This window comes from Equus asinus, chromosome 29 (genome assembly GCF_041296235.1).
Source record: "Equus asinus isolate D_3611 breed Donkey chromosome 29, EquAss-T2T_v2, whole genome shotgun sequence".
Lineage (NCBI taxonomy): Eukaryota > Metazoa > Chordata > Mammalia > Perissodactyla > Equidae > Equus > Equus asinus.
Window position 1 is genome coordinate 17220176 of NC_091818.1, and position 21212 is coordinate 17241387.

General features: G+C 40.7%; 1 protein-coding gene across 8 annotated transcripts in view; it reads left to right on the top strand.

Moving 5' to 3' along the window:
* The window catches only part of NRP1 (neuropilin 1), a 146886-nt gene that overhangs the window by 45113 nt on the left and 80561 nt on the right, over positions 1-21212 (top strand). For all 8 annotated transcript variants that reach the window (XM_070501140.1, XM_044762201.2, XM_014849621.3 and 5 more), the window contains exons 4-5: positions 11857-12038; positions 18419-18646. In XM_070501140.1, coding sequence (XP_070357241.1) covers positions 11857-12038; positions 18419-18646 — 410 coding nt within the window. The remainder of the gene's footprint in view (positions 1-11856; positions 12039-18418; positions 18647-21212) is intronic.

Here is a 21212-nt window from a genome sequence, read left to right on the forward strand (position 1 = left end):
CTGTATTCTGGGTTTTAGTGAAAAACAGTCGCCTTCCCTTATGGAATAATGAGTCAGGGTAAGGAAGGGAAGCACAGCCTCCTCGCTGCTCTGCCCGCCTGTCTTGTTTTTGCAGCTGAGGCTTTAGTATTATCAAGGGGAACTTTTCACACCTTTCTCTAGCTTATGTTGTGCTTAGAAGAAGAGTGCATTTGGGAATGCTCCCTTTAGGCGACATTTTGTTGTAGCTAACTTGACCATATTCCCTTTTCCTTTCTATTAAGCTTGCCATAAAGATATCTTGGGGTTGGGGAGTGCTCTAGATGGTAGGATGGGGATTAAGTGATCTTGTGGTTGAGTTGAATCCAGGCTCCAAGCGCAGAGCCATTTCGGTGGCTGACCCGCTATGTGATCATATGGCGCTCCTGCTCTTGGACTACGGGTCATGTTTTTGGCCACTGCTTTCCTTTCTTCTAAACACACAATTACTCCTTACAGTCCATATAAATCATGAGGCCACCTAGATCAGTAAATCCTTTCTTCTGTCCATGAGCTTGTATACAAGTTAATTACTCAGTCTGTAAGGCAAGTCAGCGATAAGAAAAAACATGTAAATGAATGGTTAGGCCGATAACCAATAATTCTCTGAATATTTTGTTTTTTAACCAATTTGCATGTTGTAATATAGAGAAAACCCTAGGTGACCTTTGACGTATTTGATGTCCAACATTTCTCATTCTATAAGTTATTCCCTATATTACAAACTGATTTGGGTTACAGAATATATGCTAGGTTAGTAGGACTACGAGTGGCCCAGTTGTCTGTGGCTGGTACATCTGCCTTTTGACTTAATAGAATTTTAAATAATGAAAAAGAACAAGTACTCTACGCATGGGCGCGCTGGACTCTAAAGATGAGTTGCAGCAGACAGTGTGCTGCTTTCAGTGATCATCCGGGATCAAGGCAGAGGAAGATCCCTCTATGACGTGATCTGTTTTTCTCACGTGCGTTGCATTCGACTATCATAAATGCATTAGGCCCACGTCTAAAAGATTCATGTTTCTTGCTTGTGGTTAGCTCAGAGGTCTCTACTTCAGGTAAACTTTAGGGGTTTACTGACCAGAATAGCACAGTTTCTGCTTGGGTCAGTGCCCATGGCCCGCCCTAAAATTCGGCTCAAACTTTTTCACTGCTAGTGATACTCAAAGGAAGAGACATCTATTCTGTGTCACTAGACCCATTTTTTTCCAGCGCGTTTTGCTTTCCACTTTTTCAGAAAAGATGGGTGGTCATTTCAGGGGTAGGGGTCTTCCCCATTCCAGAATGAAAATCTCACCTGCCTGACACTGAAAAGAGTCTACTGTAATTACTGCAAAGAAAAAACAGAAATCTTTAAAATACGAGTATTTGCCAACTTGAGTTCCTGCAGCTCTGATTAGCAAACTACCTAGATCCCCACCGAATAATTACTAATGAATCAGGATTTTTTTTTTTTAAGTCTTAAAGTTAGCACATTAGGTCCTATAATCTAAAACAGAATTATTGCTTTATTTCTTTTTCCAAAGAATTATAAAAAAACTTAAGGATTACGATTTCATGGTGCTGTAAGCCAGAGTCACTGCCTTTCCAGAACTGGCAGTTGTGCCTCTTGCTTCCCCCGTGCCAGTTAGGGGCCTGAGCACCCGCGGCGCTAGGTCCAGCTGCAGGCCGTCGAGTCAGCTGGGTATATCAATGGAAGTGCTTAACAGTTTAGTGATTCTTTTTTAAAAAAAGACTTATCTTGTTGTATATAAATTGGTTTCTTTAACTCCATTACTGACAAGGCTTTAACTAATCAGTTAAATTTTTAAATCGGTTAAATCAGATTTTTGGTGATAGTACTGGGGTAAGACCTACTGTCATTGCAAATAGTATTTTTCAGAATATTGGGTTCTGGTCATATTCTGAGAGCTAGTCGTCTTCTGACTGAGAGGTGCCCCTGGGAGATAACAATAGCTAATAGCACCTCTCAGTTTCCTGCACTACCTAAGCTATGGTCTGTTTGGCCCTGGGTAGTTTATCTTTTGGAGAACAGAGCGGTGCTCCATTTAGCCTTCTATGTATTTGCCTATTTCCTTCTCCTGCCTTCCAACCGTGCTTGGAAAGGGTCGTCATCCCCTGCGAAGGCCGTTATGTCGATTATTTCACTTAGTCTTCCCTGTCATCCTGCAAGTGAATTATCATTTTGTCCATTTTACAGGTGAGCAACTGAGGCTCACACAGGCTAGATAGTGACCTGCCCAAAGCACTCAGCTAGTCAGTGGCAGAGTGTGAGGACTCGAATCAGAGTTGGTCCATTTTGGCTAATTTGACTGCCTGATGCTCAGGCAGGTGGCACATGCTTGCCTCACTGTTCCCTTTGGCACCTTGTGGGAGGTCAAAGATGGTGACACTTCCTGATAGAGCAAAGGTGCAGGAGTGGCTCCCGAGGCTCAGAGCTGGGACCAGGACCCAGTTCTTACTGCCCCTGCTTTCTCTCCACTGAACCATGTTAAAAGAGACTCAGTTAACTTGGAAAAAAAGTCCCTTCGGAAGTCTGAGAGGAGAGGAGCAGAAAGAAGAGAGTATTCTTTATTAAAAAACAAGCAAACTTTGAAATAAAGATATAAGGATTTAAAGTAAATAAGAAGAAAGTAAACATGTCCAAAACACCCCCTCTGTCACTTCTTGATGGCTCAACTTGCTAGATAAACCCATCTTGAGACAATCCATGAAAGTAATTCTTTTTTTTCCTGAGAATAGTGGAAAGTTGGCAAGAAGTAAAAATTTTCTATGAAATAGGGAGGTGAACAAGTTGTAAATGATGTTAATATCTTCCAGATGTCACGGTTTTACTTGGGAATTGAATTTATTGTAATTAAAGGCATGTGAATTTTTCTATAAATACGGACTTTGCAAGTTTGACACTGGAAGACTCCATCACTTCTGGAGCAGAGTTGTTTTAAGGGAGGCATTCCTTCTCTTCCATTTAAAATGCATCTTTGGATTTGTAATCTGACTAAAATCAAAGAAATGTTTTCGCATGTGAAGGATTTTTCTCTTCCGTGCCAATAAATCTTAATTATGAAGTGAATTTCTTTAGAAATGAGAAATTCAAATTCCAAACATTTGCCATTAAAATTATATATTTTAACCATTCTTTTACACGTCTTGAATTGTTTTACGTATTTATTTCTGAATTAAGTTATTATCCCTTTTCTGTCTTTAAACATATGTGTTTGACAGTCTTGGAGTTTCTGTTTTTGTTAGAGCAGGAGAAAATGGCTCACTCCAGCACCTTCTTTCCTTTTCACTGCAAGCAATGACTGTGGGCTCAGGGCTGCTGAACCAACAGCCAATATGACATGAGAACAGTGAGAAAGTTTCCACCATTGCTCAGTCTCCCAATCCTGCCCTTAGTCTTACCCTGCATCCTACGGGTCTTTGATCTTTTAGGTGATGTAAGTGGACGGTCCCTCCTGCCTTTGGTTTCCACAGCAGCTTCCGAGCTCCGTGTGTCCTACCAGAACTTGGTGCCTGTGGTAGGGAGAATGCTAAGAAGCTTCCCAAGATCCTCAGTCCCTGGTGTACACACACCTTCTCTCAGTTACTCAGTCAATCATTAACCTAGGTGCTGGAGCAAAGGGATTTTTCAGATTTAATTAAGTTACCCAATCAGTTGACCTCAAGAAAGGGAGATTATCCTGGGTGAGCCTAACCTAAGCAGGTGAACCCTTAAAAGGGACTCGGTTTCTCTTGAAGCGTTCTGAAGCATGAGAAGAATTCAGTGTGAGGGAGAGTCTCTGTTGCTGGCTTTGGGATCTGAGAGCAGTCCTCAGCTGACAGCCAGCGAGGAAATGGAGACCACAGTCCTACAAACGGCAAGAGACTGAATCTGCCACAACAGTGTGAGCTTTGACGAGGACACAGCACTAACGATGAGAACACAGCCCTTCCAAGACCTTGATCTTGGTCTTGTGGTGCCCTGGCCAGAGACCCCGGCCGCGCCATGCCAGGCTTCTGCCCTGTGAGCTGTGAGCTAATAGATGTGCGTTGTTTTAAGCTCCCAGGTTTGTGGCAGTTTGCGCTGCAGCATCAGAAACTCATCTGTTACCTGCTACACCTTTTTTATCTCAGTTTCTCTCGTTCCGAGTTGGTCTTGACCAGCCATGGCTCATTGCAGCCCTCATATTTCCTCACACAGTCAATTATAACCCCCTTGCATTACCACAGTGAAATCCATTTAGTATCTCTTTTAATTTTACTCCAGTAAATCTTTTTTCTTTAATATTTTCTTTCTTCACTTTTGTAATACTGTATTTCCTGGGACTGTTAACTCTCATACATATTGTTGTGTTATTATCTAACCTATTAATCATCAGTTTTTTATAGCTACAATAAAATTATCAATATTTATTATTATGGCCCTGAGGCGTTACAAAAGCTTAAAGATAAAAATTTTAATGCGTGAGAGTAGCTTTATGAGTTTTACTGTACTCTGATTGTTTGAGAACAGGTTGTCTGACTATGATGCATATAGAAGCCCTTACTAAGCTTAATCAGAGGGGCCACATCACGGGACAGATGGTAGATGGACTATTTGTTGTTAGGATTCCGACTCCTAGCGCCCTGTGGAGAGCAGAGCGGAACCCTGCCCCGACTTTTTGCGCCATCCTCTCACCTTTTGGTGCTCTATCAGACGTGCCCCACTCCTTTTCACAGGGTTTTCATGGCCAATGTTTTCAGAAATGGGTGGCCAGGTCCTTCCTGGTCTGTTTCAGTCTGGAAGCTCCACTGAAACCTCTCCACCATGGGTGACCCTGCTGGTATTGGAAATACTGATGGCATAGCTTTCAGCGTCACAGCAATGTACAGCTGCCACAGTGTGAAAACCAACAGATGGTTGGTGTGGGTCCCTGACTGGGAAACGAACCTGGGTTGTGGTGGTGAGAGCACCTAACCTTAACACTAGACCACCAACGCTGGCTTAGGGGGACGATATGGTGTTGGAATTTCCTGGAGGAGAATTACCTAGAAGCCTGTGGACAAGTGCAAGAGTAACAGTGTGTAGGCCTTTCAAGAGGACGATGACATAACAAAAGACAAAAGCATCTGCAGCAATTTTTTGTTACAAGAGAGGTGAGAGGTCTGGCGTCCCATTGATGATCATGGAGTAGGACGCAGGAGAGATGGTTTGGCTTCAGTATGTCCAGCAGCTGATGAGCAAAGCCGCCTGGTCTCTTCAGCTCTGTGCTCTTCCCACACTGTGGCGTGGGCCCAACCAGCGGGCGGTTACACGTGGGCTCTGGAACTTGTACTCATTTGGAAGCTTAAATAGACAGCAAAACCCTTGGACCCTCAGTCTACTCATAGATGGAACCCAAGTTTAGATGATAAGATGAGTGAAGGAACTCGATGGGAAGATGAAAATGCTGCTAAAATGCTACTCTACTCCTCAAATGAATGGGGAACCATATGTCATAGGATACCCCAACTGAAAAAAATGCAGACAGTGTCAATGGCATAGTACTTGGTGCAAATATGTATAAACACACAACAAGTATAGAAGTAGTAATTAGAAGTTAGACTTGGGAGGCTGTGTATCTAAAGGATTACTACAAGAAAGGAAAACTGAATTTTAGAAAGTGTCATAAAAGGTGAAAATGGGCCCCAGATCAAAGGCTAATGTCCTACAATCCTGCTTGTAATTCACAGAGTGAATATGGGAAAGAGAAAAATATGTATATGAAAAAATATATCTTTAGGAAAAATATTTGACATTATTTTAATGAAGGAAAATTACCTAATTAGAAACAAACGTCGAAGGAGAATATGACAATAGAACAAACAAAGCAATATTCCGTTGATAAAAATTAAAATTTTATACAGATTTAGAATGGCTTTCATAGAAATTGGCATTTGACTATAGGCTATGAGCTGCGAGGACAAGAGCCAGGTCATAGACCAGCCTCTCTGTTCCTCTGCAAATGCCAAGGGATTCTCTGGCAGGGCCTCAGGCTCAGGCCCTCGCCCTCTCCCTGCTCTGAATCTAGGGCGTTGCCGACTCCATCCTGGGGGAGGGCACCAGGCGGGCTCCAGCCCTGGTGGTGGTCAGAGGGCCCTGCCCCTCCCACCTACTCATCATGGGGGGTGGATGGGCCTGCATGACCCAGGCGCTGCCCTGTCCCGTCTTTACTGGACCTCTCTGTGTTCAGGCCCAGGGTTCTGGCGCTAGGAAGAAAACAAAATCACAGCTCCCATTCAGTACCAATCCAGCCTCCACTTCTGTTTCATCTCTATTGCCCAGGCTGGGCTTTGGTTCCAGTCGTGTGGTCCCTGAACATCCATTCTGAGCAGGAGGACTAGGACAGCTCTGGGAGGAAGCCCAATGGCCACCATCAGTCCCACTGAAACGTTCAACTCATGTGACTCCCTGAAGGCCAAGAGCTCTCTCTGTCTCGGTCTCTGTCTCTCTTTCTCTCACACACACACATGCACGTATACCTTTGCACACACCAAGATGTCTGTTTATATAGCTCTAAGCACACCATTAAGAAAATCAGTAAAGTATTATTTGATATGGCATTTTTCTAGCAAGAATGACCAGTTGAAAAATTGAATTACGAGTTTATAATGAATAATTCTAAAATAAGAGCCCATACCTATTCCCCACACCCCCAAAATATGTATGAAAAGGAGTAACAAGAGCAGCTATTGGAACCAAATTTGCCCCAAAGTAGGCAGTGTTGAAAGGATACAAACTACTTCCTGCATGTCTCTTACCCAGTGCCTCCCAGCTCTGGGCTCCGGGGATGGTACCACCTGGTAACTGCCTTCCTGGGATCGCTGTGGAGACTATGTGAGATAACACATCTGAGAGCACTTTGTAACATGGAAATTACGTGCAAATGGCAAGTGTTATTGCCAGCATTTCAGACAGTATGAGATCAAATCCAATTCACTTGAACTTTCTAGTACCAAAAAAAAAAGTCACAGAGCACCTCATTGATTCAGCTGTTTAAAAAAAAAGGGCAAAGCATTCAATTTACTTCCAAATAAAATATCATAAAAGATAGTATTATCTAACCAAGAAATATAAAATTGTTAGCTAGGCAATAAAGTATTGATTTGCTACTTTAGTTACAGGTAGTTAATGCTTTTTAAAAATAACTTTTATCTGATTGCAAAGGAACATTTGTCTATTGTAAAACTTTTGAAAAATACAGAAATGACTGTAAGGAACATAATGTCACTACCCAGAGATGACCACTTATTAACAGCTCCCCATATGTCCTCTCAGTTCTTTTACTATGTAGGAATAAAAATTGAGAATATACTATATATAGGGGTTTATGTTCTGATTTTTCGCTTCTTATATCATAAGCATTTTCATATGTTAGAAAAAGATCTTTTGTTGAACATGCTTTTTAATGGCTGAATAATATCTCATGATATGAATGCATGTAAATTCCTTTTTGTTTCCTTCCTGTCTGCCTTATTTCCATTTCTCCCCATTATTATAAATAAAGCTTCAGGCAATGCTCTTTTGCATAAATATTTGACATTATTCCAAATCATTTCTTTAGAATAGATTTCTAAAAAATGCTTTCACTAGATAGGATGCTATGAACCTTGTAAGGTTTTTCATGTCTCCTGATTAGAACACTGCAAGCAAGCCAGAACTGTTACGGGATGAATCTCATGTAAAATCGCTCAGAAACACAGATGCAGACTAATTGGCTCCTCCTAGTTCCATCATTGTATATTTTTATTTCCAAATCCTCTTTCTAATACTCTGCAAGAAAATCTGTTCTCTTCTGGGTGTCCGTAAGGCAATTCTTGGACAGCAGCACATTTATCGTTTACAGGTTGTTCAGTTGGGACCGCCATTAATGCCTTGTGCAAAATAAACCAAAGATCCAAAGAAACACATTTTTGCAGGTGAAAATTATGTGAGCCAGCATCATTTCTCACTCTGGTTTATGATGTCAGGTATCAAATTTCTCCATTATTAATATGCATATTCACGTGGGGGTAGATCCTCTTGGAAGGAGATTAAAAGGACACCACTACCTAAAATCCCCCTTCTCAAGGCGAGAAAGTCCAGAAGCTGTGAGGGGGCTGGTACAGTAGCTCCCCACACAGACAACACCCTGCAGGGGATCAGCTTCCTTTCCATTAACGGGCTCCACCAGAGAGCGTCAGGGGTCGTTTGTCCTTGCGGGAGAAAACCCGACTTAGGTAACGCTCACCGTTCGTCTATTCAGCACTGTGTACCTGCAAAGCCCTGAAACCGCTCGCCACTGAATGAACACATTTCTCATTTCCCAGCACTTTTCCCCTTCCTTGGCCATTTTCCTAAAACCATAATTCAAACTTTCCAAAAGAAAAAATAATCCCTGGGTAATCCTTTCAAGAATTCTTAGAAGGAAATCCTTATTCTTTTATCACTCTTATGGGAAACCTAACTCGTGATTACTATTAGGATTCAAAATGTTTTCACCACCTGTATATACCAAGGTGGGTGAGCGTAGGGGGACGTAGCCCAAAGGCCTTTAGCTTAAGAAACTTGAGCTCTGAGGCCGGGGGCACTCGTGAGAAGAGCCACCCAGTGTGTCACATCCTAAAACTGCCGCCTTGGGAAAGTGTGAATTGTGAAAGGGCTAGGTGCAGAGATCTATTACTTCCCAGGAAATGCAGGCGGCTTTACCATCATCATGATTACCATACTAATCGTCACTAATGATGCTCAATCAGTGCGGAAAGGGAAAGCTTTAAGGAAGATTTAAGAAAAGAAATGGGAGGATGGTTGGTTGTCTTCTGAATATTTTGAAAGTCCAGGTGACATTTTTCATTCCTGTGATGATAAGCGGGGAGAGTGAGGTCTGAGGAAGGACTTCCCTTAGCTGGGCCCCATGTCTGCGCTCGGAGCAGGGCGAGGAGGCGCCCCGCTGCCAGGCGCCTGCGCAGAAGGCTGGGGCACTTTGGAGCCAGACGTGGCGGCCTCCTTGTCACCTGGAGCATTCTTCTGCCAGAGCAGGCTCCAAATGGACAGAAGAGTGGGCCTTGTGAGCCCCTCCTCTGGCTTTTACGAATTAGATTCCAGAGACACAATTGCCAGTCCCTCTAGCAGCTGGAGCGTGTCGGTTTAGAATGAGAGTCAAACAGGAGCCTCCATTGTCACCTCGGTGGGTCTCTGCTGCGGAGACTGGGGATCTTGACATTCCAAGAAATGCAGTGTTTGCCACACTGGCAGCAGTAACAGAGCAATGTGCAGCCGACTAGGGGATCAAAATTTGCAAACTCAGTATCCTGGGCCTTGGGCCAATGCAGGCTGGGTGCGTTGCTGTGGTGACACATTTAGTCTCTAGGGAGGGATGCTGGCACACCAGCTGCATTCCTGGCATCACATTTGCCAGCGAGAAACTTATGGAGTGGAACTGGTATCAACTCCAGAGGGAGATGCAAGCTGCTTTCTTAACTTCTCTGGCAATACCACCCCTTGCAACTTGTGCGCATACCCCCTCCTGAATATTTACATGAACTGCTATTTGCAACACTCTTCAGGACCCTGTTGGGTGGTACTTTGAATGGAAGTGCTAAGACGATAGCAGCATTCCGGTTTGGAATTGTAACTATTGTATCCCTGAATAATTCAATTTCCTAAAATTGGCACTTAACGATGCAAGGACTTATCTCTTGCTGGGAAGAGATTCTAATCCCTCTCTCCCTTTTAAAAATAGCTTTTACTGGTGCCAAGAGGAGGGCCTAGTATTTACCATTAGAAGGTATATGAATTAAAAACTGGCTTCTTTCTCTGTTGCAATTGGCTGGCACTCTATTAGCTGAGGTCTCTCCTACCAGGGAGAAAGAAGTGCCCTTAGTTCTCGGGACAGCCTGGCCCACCTCTCTTATTTGTGCCTGGAAGGCAAATGCACTAGGATATGGCCACTTAGTATTCAGACCATGTCAGAATTCCAGTAAAAAGCCTATATTGCAGAGCTGGACGCATAGTTGCCAGACCAGACACAGTCAACAGTTCAAATCACAAGTTAAATTATAAGAAGCATGGAGCAAAACATGCAGACCTGTCTAGTCAGTGAAGCAGTACAGATAAAAGGAGTTACTACCTAAATGCCAACTGGGGAAGCTTAATGAATACAGAGATGGTGTTCTCTCCATTGCCCCCCCTGACTGTAAAGGCTAGTGAGGATTTTGAACATAATGCTTTCTTCATCCTCCTCTTCTTCTTCCTTTGTCTTTTAACATACAAAGCATCTCCCAAAGATGGAGAGAGGAAGGATTCCTGTGTGTATTTCCATAGTCTTGCAAAGGGACAGCGATGCCAGCAGGCCAGTGATTACTACTGGAAACATCAGATGCAGCTAAGGAAGTACGGTTAATACAATAATGCACATATGTTAATACTCAGTTCCATCAACGTCAGCTTTATTTTCTTCTTGATATACACAAAGCTGGCACACGATTTTAACTGATGAGGTAATGTCATTTTTAATTTAGAGAGCCTTAGCTGTCCACTTTAACTAGTGAGATCATCTTTGCAGTTGTCTCATGAGACTTTATGTAAACCCAAGTCATGCATCCTGGACAGTTGGAAAAAGGGCTGTTAAAGATGACATTGGTCATCACGAAGATTTCCCCTGCTTTGATCTCTTTTAAATTGCCAGATGCAGTTTATGTTGCTGCCATATTTTAACCATTCCTGAAATTAATACATCCCAGAACTTTTGAACCAGTTAAACACAGAAATAAAATAAAGGTTTGAAATGAATGGATTGTAATGTTTTCATGTCAGTCCTAGAAGAAAAATGGAAGACAAATCAGATTATCTGCTTCCTGGGTGAGTTGGTAAATAAAAATAAAGAGCAGAACAAGACACTAAGAAATATATAATGCCAAACAAACAAAAATCCTCCTATTTTCCTGGGGGATACTAGTTTATTGGAGATGGTTTTCCACTTTTTAGAGATAAAGAAGGTCCTGGCATATCTGTTATCTCAGTGCAGTCTTTGGAGTAATATTTTATTGTCACTTCCTTTATCATTTGTCTCCTTAGTGTATTATTATTAAGCCTGAATATTTTAAATCACATCACTTTAGTGATTTCAGCTGTGTCATATTTCCTTTGCAAACAACAATATTCCTTTAAAGATTCGGGCTGGTAGGGATAAACAAAGTTACTCTCCATTTTTAAATAAACTTTTTTCTTTGGAGAGATTATGTTCTGCAATTCAAGTGTAGTTTTTGGGGGAAGATGATCTGTGTTTTAACCACGGTGGATACTGAGAGAGTTTTTTCTAAGAAGCCTGGAGTTGGTGGAATGGACTTAAATAGTAAAGAATCTGTTTATTATTCTGTGGCCATATGTTTAGAGGGTAGCTCACAGAAATCAAAGTATTGTTCATGGAGGAGCTCCAGCCAAGGAGACATTTTGAATTCATAAAAGAACTCCACAGTTTGAAAAGAATGCACAGCATTATATATTGACACCCCAGTCCCACAGACAAAGGAACACAATTTAATAATAGAGAATTATGCTCATAAGATTTTTCTTGTTCTTGTTAATTGGTTACTTTAACTGACATTGTCTGCAAGTATAATGGACACCATTATTCTTAATAGTTCTGTGTTGCCAGATGATGTATACAGACATGATGTAGTCCATTTTAATTATTTCATTTTGCTAGATTTTTTCCCCCTCCATGTAATACAGTGGCGAATGCAAACAGCACTATTTCCCCCCAACAGACAGTGATAAATAATGCTGGTTTCTAAAGTACTGAGATTAAAAGGGCATTTCTTGCTGACCTAATGTTTTCTTCCATATTTATGTGTTAGGTATGACTACGTGGAAGTCATCGATGGAGAAAATGAAAACGGACGTTTATGGGGAAAGTTCTGTGGAAAGATTGCCCCTTCTCCTATAGTGTCTTCAGGGCCATTTCTTTTTATCAAATTTGTCTCTGACTATGAGACACATGGTGCAGGGTTTTCCATTCGTTATGAAATTTTCAAAAGAGGTGAGTAACTTACAGTAGAACAAGTATGTTTAAACGTTCATTAACATTGTTTGATTTCATGAAAGCCAAAGAGGAAAGAAAGACAAGAGGTTATGCCTTTATACTTTTGTAAAAATATCATATATTCCCACTTCAAAAATATTGGAAAATACTTTAAACAAAGAAAAATTACCCAATGTATGGAGACAGTGTGTTTAAAATTTTTTAGAAAGTAGTATTTCAGGAGTCAAAATTACATCATTCTAATGTGTTACCCAGTGTTTATAAGGTATATACTCAGTAAAACTCTTTTAAGAGCATTTATTCATATCTTTCTTCCTCAAAAATAAGTTTGATCAACTCTTGAACTTTGATTTCTTTTGTTAAAAATGCGTGAGTCCCTCTTATCTTAAAGCCACATACATCTAGTTTCTTTTATTTTATTGCAAAATTCAAAACTGGTAGTTCCCAGAAAAAGCAAAGCAATCCACTAGGCTTGGAATTTCTAAAGGTATGGGGGAAGAAGAGGCTTTCTGCTCATGGAGGGTGGGATGGGGAAGGGGCTTCTTGGAGGAGACAAAGCGGTGATGCTCGGCATGGCGTTCCCTTTAGGAGCATCAGCTGCTCCTGCAAGACGGTCACTTACTGATCTTCTGTTATAACGGCGTGTACTGGAATGGGATGGAATCTGACAGTTCATAGTCTCCCAGCCTTGAGGAATTAAACACACATATACGTCAATTGATAAACAATGTATCTTTATGTGAATGTCACTGTTTTTTCCAAGTCTGTAGATTCCCTTTATGTGTTAAATACAGCCTACCCTTTTAAGTTGACATCAATGTGTGGGGGATGATCCAGGAAGAGAGGCTCAAGACTTGAATGTATTGTCCTGGAATATAGGAGAAAGAGCTTTTTTAATAGAAAAAATCTAGCCACAGAAATTACAAAAGCCTTAGGTCTTCTGGTTCACTGGCAACTGAGAATAATGAAAAGGAGAGTCATTAGGAGTTTCTGGGAACGTTGGTACAACTTCTTTAAATTTCAAAGAAATCTGACACTGCCCCATATAAATATGGGTAGGTGGAGAGAACTTTCTTCAGAAATTTATCTAAGTACATACTTAGAAAACCTTTAGTATAAATAATAGTGTGCACACGTCATTAGTATGTACAGATGATTACATATGTACATATTTCTTGTGATGAAAGCTGTTTGACTTGTTATATAAATCATATTGTACATGTACATATGTGTATACACACACACATATCTACATTTGCTTGCTTACCCGCATGTGGCACCATCAAAGAAACAAGGTGTCAAAAAAGGGGGTAAGAATGGCCTTTTATTTTCACTGTTTCTCAAAGATCTGAAGATGGTTGAAAGAGAAAAGAGAGAGAGAGAGATCTGTCACTAAGTCATTAAGAATTCCTCCTCTTCCTTCCAAATGAACTCAGTTCCCTACATTTCTGTTAGTCTCAGATGTAATTTCCCTGTCCTGCTGTCCAGCGCCATCCTTGATACTTGAAGCCTTTTTTCGTTCTTTCTCTGCTTGCCTCCCTACATCTGATATGCCTTCTAGTTCTTTTGAATTTTCATCCAAAGGTCTCAGAGAGTTGCAGCTTCTTTTCCATGTTCACTGCCTTTAACCGAAGAGGGCCGATTTGGGATTCTCCCCGTGCTCTTATCCAACACACAGCTTCTCAAACAGTCATCAAGCCACTGTCCCCAAAATGCGTATCACAGGTCTCCATCATCAATGGTCAATCCTCGGTATCCCATTGGGTCAAGGGCAAGGCTTGACATCAACCACTCCAGATCTTCTCCAGCTTCAGCTCTCACAAGTGCACAACCTGGCTTCCTGCCTCAGGCTGGCACACTGGGTACATTCCACACACCTAAAGGTGAATTTTAATTCTGCTACTGACTGTCTGGGTGAGTGTACAGAGGCTCATTTGAAAAATGGGTAATAGTATCTAGCACAGCCTTGTTATGAAGATCAGTTGGAATGAAAACGTGTAGCCAGTGCCTGTCACCAAAGGTGTGTTCAATAAACACTATCTGTTATGGTGATTATGGATGAAGCTGATGCCTTCAGTATTCATAACCCTTGCTCTCCTCTGGTTTATGGCCCTTAACTTCCATGGAAACCTGGCTTTAAACGGATTCTTCTCAGGAAGCATTTCCTAATTTGTCTATTTTTATTTCCTTACACATATATCCAATTTGTCCCCTATATGTATACACACACACGTATACACATATGCATATTGTATTCATACACACACGAAGTATATTTCACTTAGCACTATGTTTCTCCTTAGTATTTTCACATTTCTTCATTGTATACATGTTTCATTTCCCGACTAGATTGGTACCCCCTGAAATGTGCGAAGTAAACATCTTTTTTTCCCCTCACTGCACATACTATAGTCCTTACAGTACTCCATAAAAAATTATTAACTAATAGAATATACCTTTATATACATTGTATATGCATATACATTTATATAATATACATTCGTGTGTACATATCTAAGTTCATGGACATTCCTTCCTGAAAAGCCATTTAATGATATTACAGAATCTGTGAATCTTTCTTCTTTTCAAACCATGGCACTTCTTCTAGGATGCAGCAGTTTCAGTTTTTCTTAACACTAAATTAAATAATCATAGCTGAATCAATAAATTAATCCTTCATCCATTGACTTAGAAGTTTACATTACAAGTTAGAAGTTAGATTACACTTCTGAGGAAGATTTAGGCCATCCCTGCATCCCAAGGGCTGCATTTCTAGAGGCCCACCTTTGCCTGACAGTCAGCAAGCCTGGTTCCCACCTCTTCTACGCTTCCTGGAGCCATCGTGGACACCCTAATTCTCTCCCCAGGCACCCCACTTTCCCTTTCTACTTTTCTCTTCCCAGCTGCTGAAACCTTGAGCCATCAGCCCCAAAATTATCATGAACAGTGATGTGTGGCACTCAGAGCTACGCAAGGTACTCTCAGTCTTGCAAATGATGTCGAAAGCCTGTGTTCACTGGCTCCTGATGCTGTGTGTGCATCACTCACACCAGCAGCTCGTTCACTCCTTGGCACATGGAGCTGCTTGCCCTCCCTCCTGTTTTTTGCTTGTGGACTCACCACAAAATTCTTTAACCCATTCTGGCCAAGGTCCTTTCTGGGGAAGTGATCGCTCAAGTGTGGCAAACTTAGGCAACAGTGAATAAAGAAAATATTAAAAGAAATTTTCATTTTTATGGAGGAAGGAGGAAATTACAGAGTCTTTAAATTAGAAGTGATTTTTTTTTTCTCAAATCCTAAAGCCTACCTCCCATTTGTTATGCACAGAGTCTGAGGCCCAGAAAAGTTAAGAGGCCACCCAAAGCCACGCGGCAGGTGAGTGGTAAAGGCAGGACTGGGACTCAGATCTCCTCGTGCTTGATCCAGTTCTGTTCCATTACCCCATGATCTTTCCCCAGGTCTTGTCAAAATACCTTAGAAAACCTGGACTAGCGTCTAAAGATATCTGACATAACAAGGGCACAAGAAAAGCAATGAAAATTTATTTGATTTTGAATGTATGTCCTTAATTCCTGTCATTTTTTTTTCTGTCATTAAATCTGAATCTTACCCGGACAATTTTATCATTTTTTTTTTTTGAGGAAGATTAGCCCTGAGCTAACATCTGCCACCACTCCTCCTCTTTTTGCTGAGGAAGACTGGCCCTGAGCTAACATCCATGCCCATCTTCCTCTACTTTATATGTGGGATGCCTACCACAGCATGGCTTGACCAACAGTGCGTAGGTCTACATCCAGGATCCGAACCAGCAAACCCCAGGGCTGCCGAAGTATGACCTTAACCACTGCACCACCCGGCTGGCCTCAATTTTATCATTTTTAAGAAGAAGAAAATATTAATACCTGCATTAAATCCTGCTGCTTACTTTGCCTTAGAAGGACCTAGCCAAGTATTTTTTGCCCCAGGGAGGAGGTTGGAGGTCTCCAGGGTCACTGTTCCTACACTTTGGAAATAAAATTCTAAAGGGTTCCCAATATCGTATACATGTATATACTGGTTAAGATTCAGCACTCCCACCAGCACGGCCCAGGTTTGTTTCCCGGTCAGCGAACAACTACACCCGTCTGTTGGTTGTCACACTGTGGCGGCCGCATGTTGCTGTGATGCTGAAAGCTACCTCATCTCTGGTATTTCAAATACCAACAGGGTCACCCATGATGGACAGGTTTCAGCGGAGCTTCCAGACTGAGACAGACTAGGAAGAAGGACCAGGCAGGGTTCTGCCCTGCTGTACACAGAGGGTCGCTGGAGGATGAGTCCACTCGATGGCACTAACAAAAAACATATATGTGTGTGTGTGTGTATATATGTGTGAGTATATATATGTGTGTGTGTATATGTGTGTGTTTGTATATATTATGGGTGTGTATGTGTGTATATGTGAATATATATGTGTGTGTATGTATATATGTATTTGTATATGTGTATATGTGTGTGTTTGTATATATGTGTGTATTTGTATATGTGTGTGTGTGTGTGTGTATATATGTGTGAGTATATATGTGTGTTGTATGTGTTTTTCTAATGTGTGTGTATATGTGTGTGTGTGTATATGTGTATGTATATATGTGTGTATGTATGTGTGTATGTGTGTATTTGTATATGTGTGTGTATATATGTGTGTCTATATATATATTCTTTGTGAATTAATGACTTAAATTGGCATAGCCGCTGTCATCTCAGAAGCTACCAAAAACTAAGAAACAGATTATAAACTATACAACACATTCCATAATCTCTTTACCTGGAATTGACATGGCAAAACACTACATGTTAATAATTTTTTACCCAGAATCAGTTAGATAAGCATTTGAAGCCATCATGGTGAAGGGTGAGCCACACCTGAGAAGGTACTGGGAGGTATTTTAAATAAGTCAGACCTCTACAGACCAGTTTATTGTGCCCTTCTAACAAGTATTATTCCTCGGCATTTCCAGTGCCTTGGATATTTAATATGTGAATGGAGAGAAAGCAATTGATTTGTTTTCTCTATAGGCTGCCAGATACACTGGCATAGAGATTCAGCTTACTAACCCTAGCCACTAAAAATAGAAATTTGCTAGCTAAATTTAATCTGTATTGATACCTAATACATTACTTGGCACTTTGGGAGAATATTTAGTTAAGAACAAGCTCAATAAACCTCCTTATTTAGAGTGGAATCCTTGCATGCTGTCACAGGGTGACCATCAGTAAGACAATGGCTCAGGAAAAGAATTGTTGAATTGAACATCCCCAGGGTGGATCCTGAGCTTCAAAAGGGTCAAGTCATCTCCGATTCCCAGAGAGCCTTAAGAGCTCTTTGCAAATCATGACAGCGGTGATGGTGAGGAGGAAAACTTATAGGCTCACCTGCATGCAGATGGGCAGTTTCTTGAGGGCGTGGTGAATATCACGCTATTCAACACTGAAGACCATGAATTGAAATTGTGGTCATTCATAGTCATAAGGTCAACTTGCAATATATGTATGTATGTGCTTGACCAATTTAAATTACAAATCAACATAATCTGTAAAGTCTTGATAACCCTGAGCAGTCATTAAAGTTACACATTATAGATACATACATTACACACACACACACACATACATATTAACAAATCGTTTTAGAATGGCATAGTGTACTGTATCTGGGACTTTGGAGAAGGTTAGGATGTCAACATTGATATCAAGTGCCTTCTAGCAACACGGCCTGTAATCACAGTTTATCGTGCCCTCACTAACAGCCACACTTTACCAGCACACCTGTGTCAACACCATTCAGAATGAGTCACTCACCCTGGGTACGTGTACGAATTACCTTTCACATTTAGTTTGTCAAAGAGGCATAGGTCACATCTGGCAGAGTTACTGAGTCACTGGTGTAGGAATCTGAAACCCAAACTCCCTCTTCTGAATTCTCTCCCTTGCCTTTGTAAATGTTCTATTTCACCAATAAAGGGCTGTCAGCCTCAAGATTTAAAGATTTAAGCTTGCAGGGGCTATAATTATTTCTCTAGGGCTCTGTCGAGATTTCTGTAGCTTACTCATTCATTGTTCCCACATGATTTTCTATTTGTCATTTTTTTTTTCTCTGCAACAGCAGAAGTTTTTAAATTGCTCCACACAAATGGAAAACTCACGTGAACACAGTAAATCTGAACTTGACTTTCCATACCTATCGCTACCGTGAAAAGGCTGAGTAAGGAGTGATCGGGACAGTGATTATCATCATGGGCTTTTATTAAAAAGATATGCGGTCTTTGCCCAGGTTATTTCTTGGTGAAGTCGTTTAAGTGGGATTTTTCACTTTGCTGCTTCTTCTCTTTCACTCATAGGTCCTGAATGTTCCCAGAACTACACAACACCTAGTGGAGTGATAAAGTCCCCTGGATTCCCTGAAAAATATCCCAACAGCCTTGAATGCACTTATATTATCTTTGCACCAAAGATGTCAGAGATTATCCTGGAATTTGAAAGCTTTGACCTGGAGCCTGACTCAAATCCTCCAGGGGGGATGTTCTGTCGCTACGACCGGCTAGAAATCTGGGATGGATTCCCCGATGGTAAGAAGGGCAGGAAGCATCCTAAAAGGGAAGAATCTGGGGGAAGGGCACTGGGATCCTTTGACAAGTGTCAGGATACCTGCATCATTTTAAAAAATAGCTCAAAAGGAGGAGGGAAAACAGCAAAACAGTAATTCTCTTTATGCAGAGTGCTAATGAAATAGTCCAGCTCAGAAAGACCTTAGTAATTATCTAGTCCAAGTTCTTCATTTTATAGATGAGGAAATTGAGCCCATGAAAGATTATGCAAGGTTTCATAGCTATTTTTGTGATAGAATTGGAACCAACGCATAGTTTTCCTGACTAAAGTATTTTGTTCATTTTATTGACCTGCCTACTAGGCACTAATTCATAGACTGTCAGAGGATGAGATCTTAAGAGGTCAGTTAAATCAAACCGTTCAGTTCACAAATACACAGACTAAGGACCAGAGAAGTTAAGTACCTGATAAAATTTTAAGGCTGAAATATGCATCCATTATGCTATCAAAAAATTTAGAAATTCTGAAGAGAAATGAGAATATTTGAACATTCCTAATTTAGACAGATTCCTTGTCAGCCCTCTAGGGAATTTTTACCTTTGGCCATTTGAATCGCCTCAATATATCCTTTATATTCATTGTTCCTATCATCTAAATTCATCATACATTTGAAAAATATTTATTGACCACCTGCCATGTACCAGGCACTGTTCTAGCCACTTGGTAAACCAGACAGTCAAAGATGGCTGCCCTTGTGGAGTTTAGATCTGCCAGGGGGATTGAGACAATAAACAATGCACGTGACTGTCACGTGACACTTAACAGTGGGAATGCTTTCTGAGAAATGCATCCTTAGGCGATTTCATGGTTATGTAAATATCATAGAGTGCATTTACACAAACCTGGGTGTGTAGCTTACTACATACCTAGGCTATATGCTACTAATCTTATGGGACCTCCGTCGTATGTGTGGTTTGTCGTTGACTGAAACATCATTATGCAGTGCGTGACTGTACAAATAAGTGAATTATGTGTATGGAATGTTAGAAGGTGAGAAGTTTTATAAACAAAAAAAAGAGAAAGAGAGAAAAAGTAGAGCAGAGCCCATGCCTGAGGAGTGCTAGGGTTAGGGGAGAAGGATCTGAGGGTTGAAATGGTAAATAGGGTGGTCAGGTTAGGCCCTATTAAGAAAGTGACATTTGAGCAAAGATTTGAAAGAGGTGGGGGAGGCAGCCATGTGGACAGCTAAATGAAAGGTTTCAATTTCAATCCTCGTGAATTAGAAGGTGAATGGCAAAAATATACATCCAAATTCTGAGCAGAGGAAGATAATATCAAATAATTTGTTGCAGCTGCATTGCTTGTCTTGTGTTTAGTCTGGTTTAATAGTAAGATTTCTCTAGAGAACACACTCTATACAGTTCAGAAAGGGTGGCTTGGAAGTTCTTATAAATCATGCAGTTAGAGATGTATGACCATCTATAAAATAGAGTCATATTATTATCAAGTTGGAGGAGAGAATACTTAAATAAATAGTAAATGAAGAGCAAGTATAACATGAAGGGGATTGCCTTTGTCTTTGAAATGACAAGTTATCAAGGTTATTAAAATTAAAATTATCAATGTAATTCAATTTAGATATGTTCCTCAACAGTAAACAGCATTAGAGAAAAACTGAGTTTAGAGAAAGCTTATGTTGTCGTTGGAGTAAATGGGTGAGTTATCCTTAGTTTACTTTCTTCTTTGCTCTTTTACCATATAAATAGGCTTATGATGATCTTTTCGAAACTCCTTCATTAAGTAATGAGATTTACCCAAACAGAGTGCTGATTGATTTCCAAGTATTCAATCCAATAATTAGGAAAACAATATTATAATAGTATTGTAATAATAGTTGGAACATTTAATAACAGGTTTATTTGTTCACACCCCAAATTTGCAGCCTTCCTTTCTAGAACTTACATTTAAATTGACATCTGAAAAGGAGGTCCAATCAACCAACTTATTTAGAATACTTTCAGAAAGAAGCACATTGTTATTAGTGTCAAGGGTTTTTCAAAGTAGTAATTTTCTGGCTCTAGAAAATCGCTGAGTTGAAGCGGGGAACAATTAACAATAAGAGTGATCAGCCTTGCAATTCCATGTTTTAAACTATGGTGCGTTTGACTTATTTCCAGAGCAAACTGGCTCTGGAAAATGAAAAATGTGTTTTTATATTTGTTAATACTTACCTGGCCTCATCCAGCCTATGCCAGCATAATGGCTCTCTCTTGTTTAGGCAAAATGAGAGACTGCATCCTCCTGGGCTTTTGTCAGTGGCACTAGAAACATTTTTGTCATACATAAGTAGTTCAACACATACAGTTCCTCTGCCAGCCAAATTGCTTTTAGTCTTTGATATCCTTTCCAAAAACAACAACCAGAAGGCGCTGAAAGCTTTTAACCATCAAGTGATTTTATGTTGCATTTTATCATAAACATTGAATTAGATGACTAAGTAATTGAAAGCTACCCCTTGATTCAGATTGACTTTGAAGAAAAGCAATTTACTCCCAAACTCAAAATCCGAGGCCTGCGTGTTGTGAA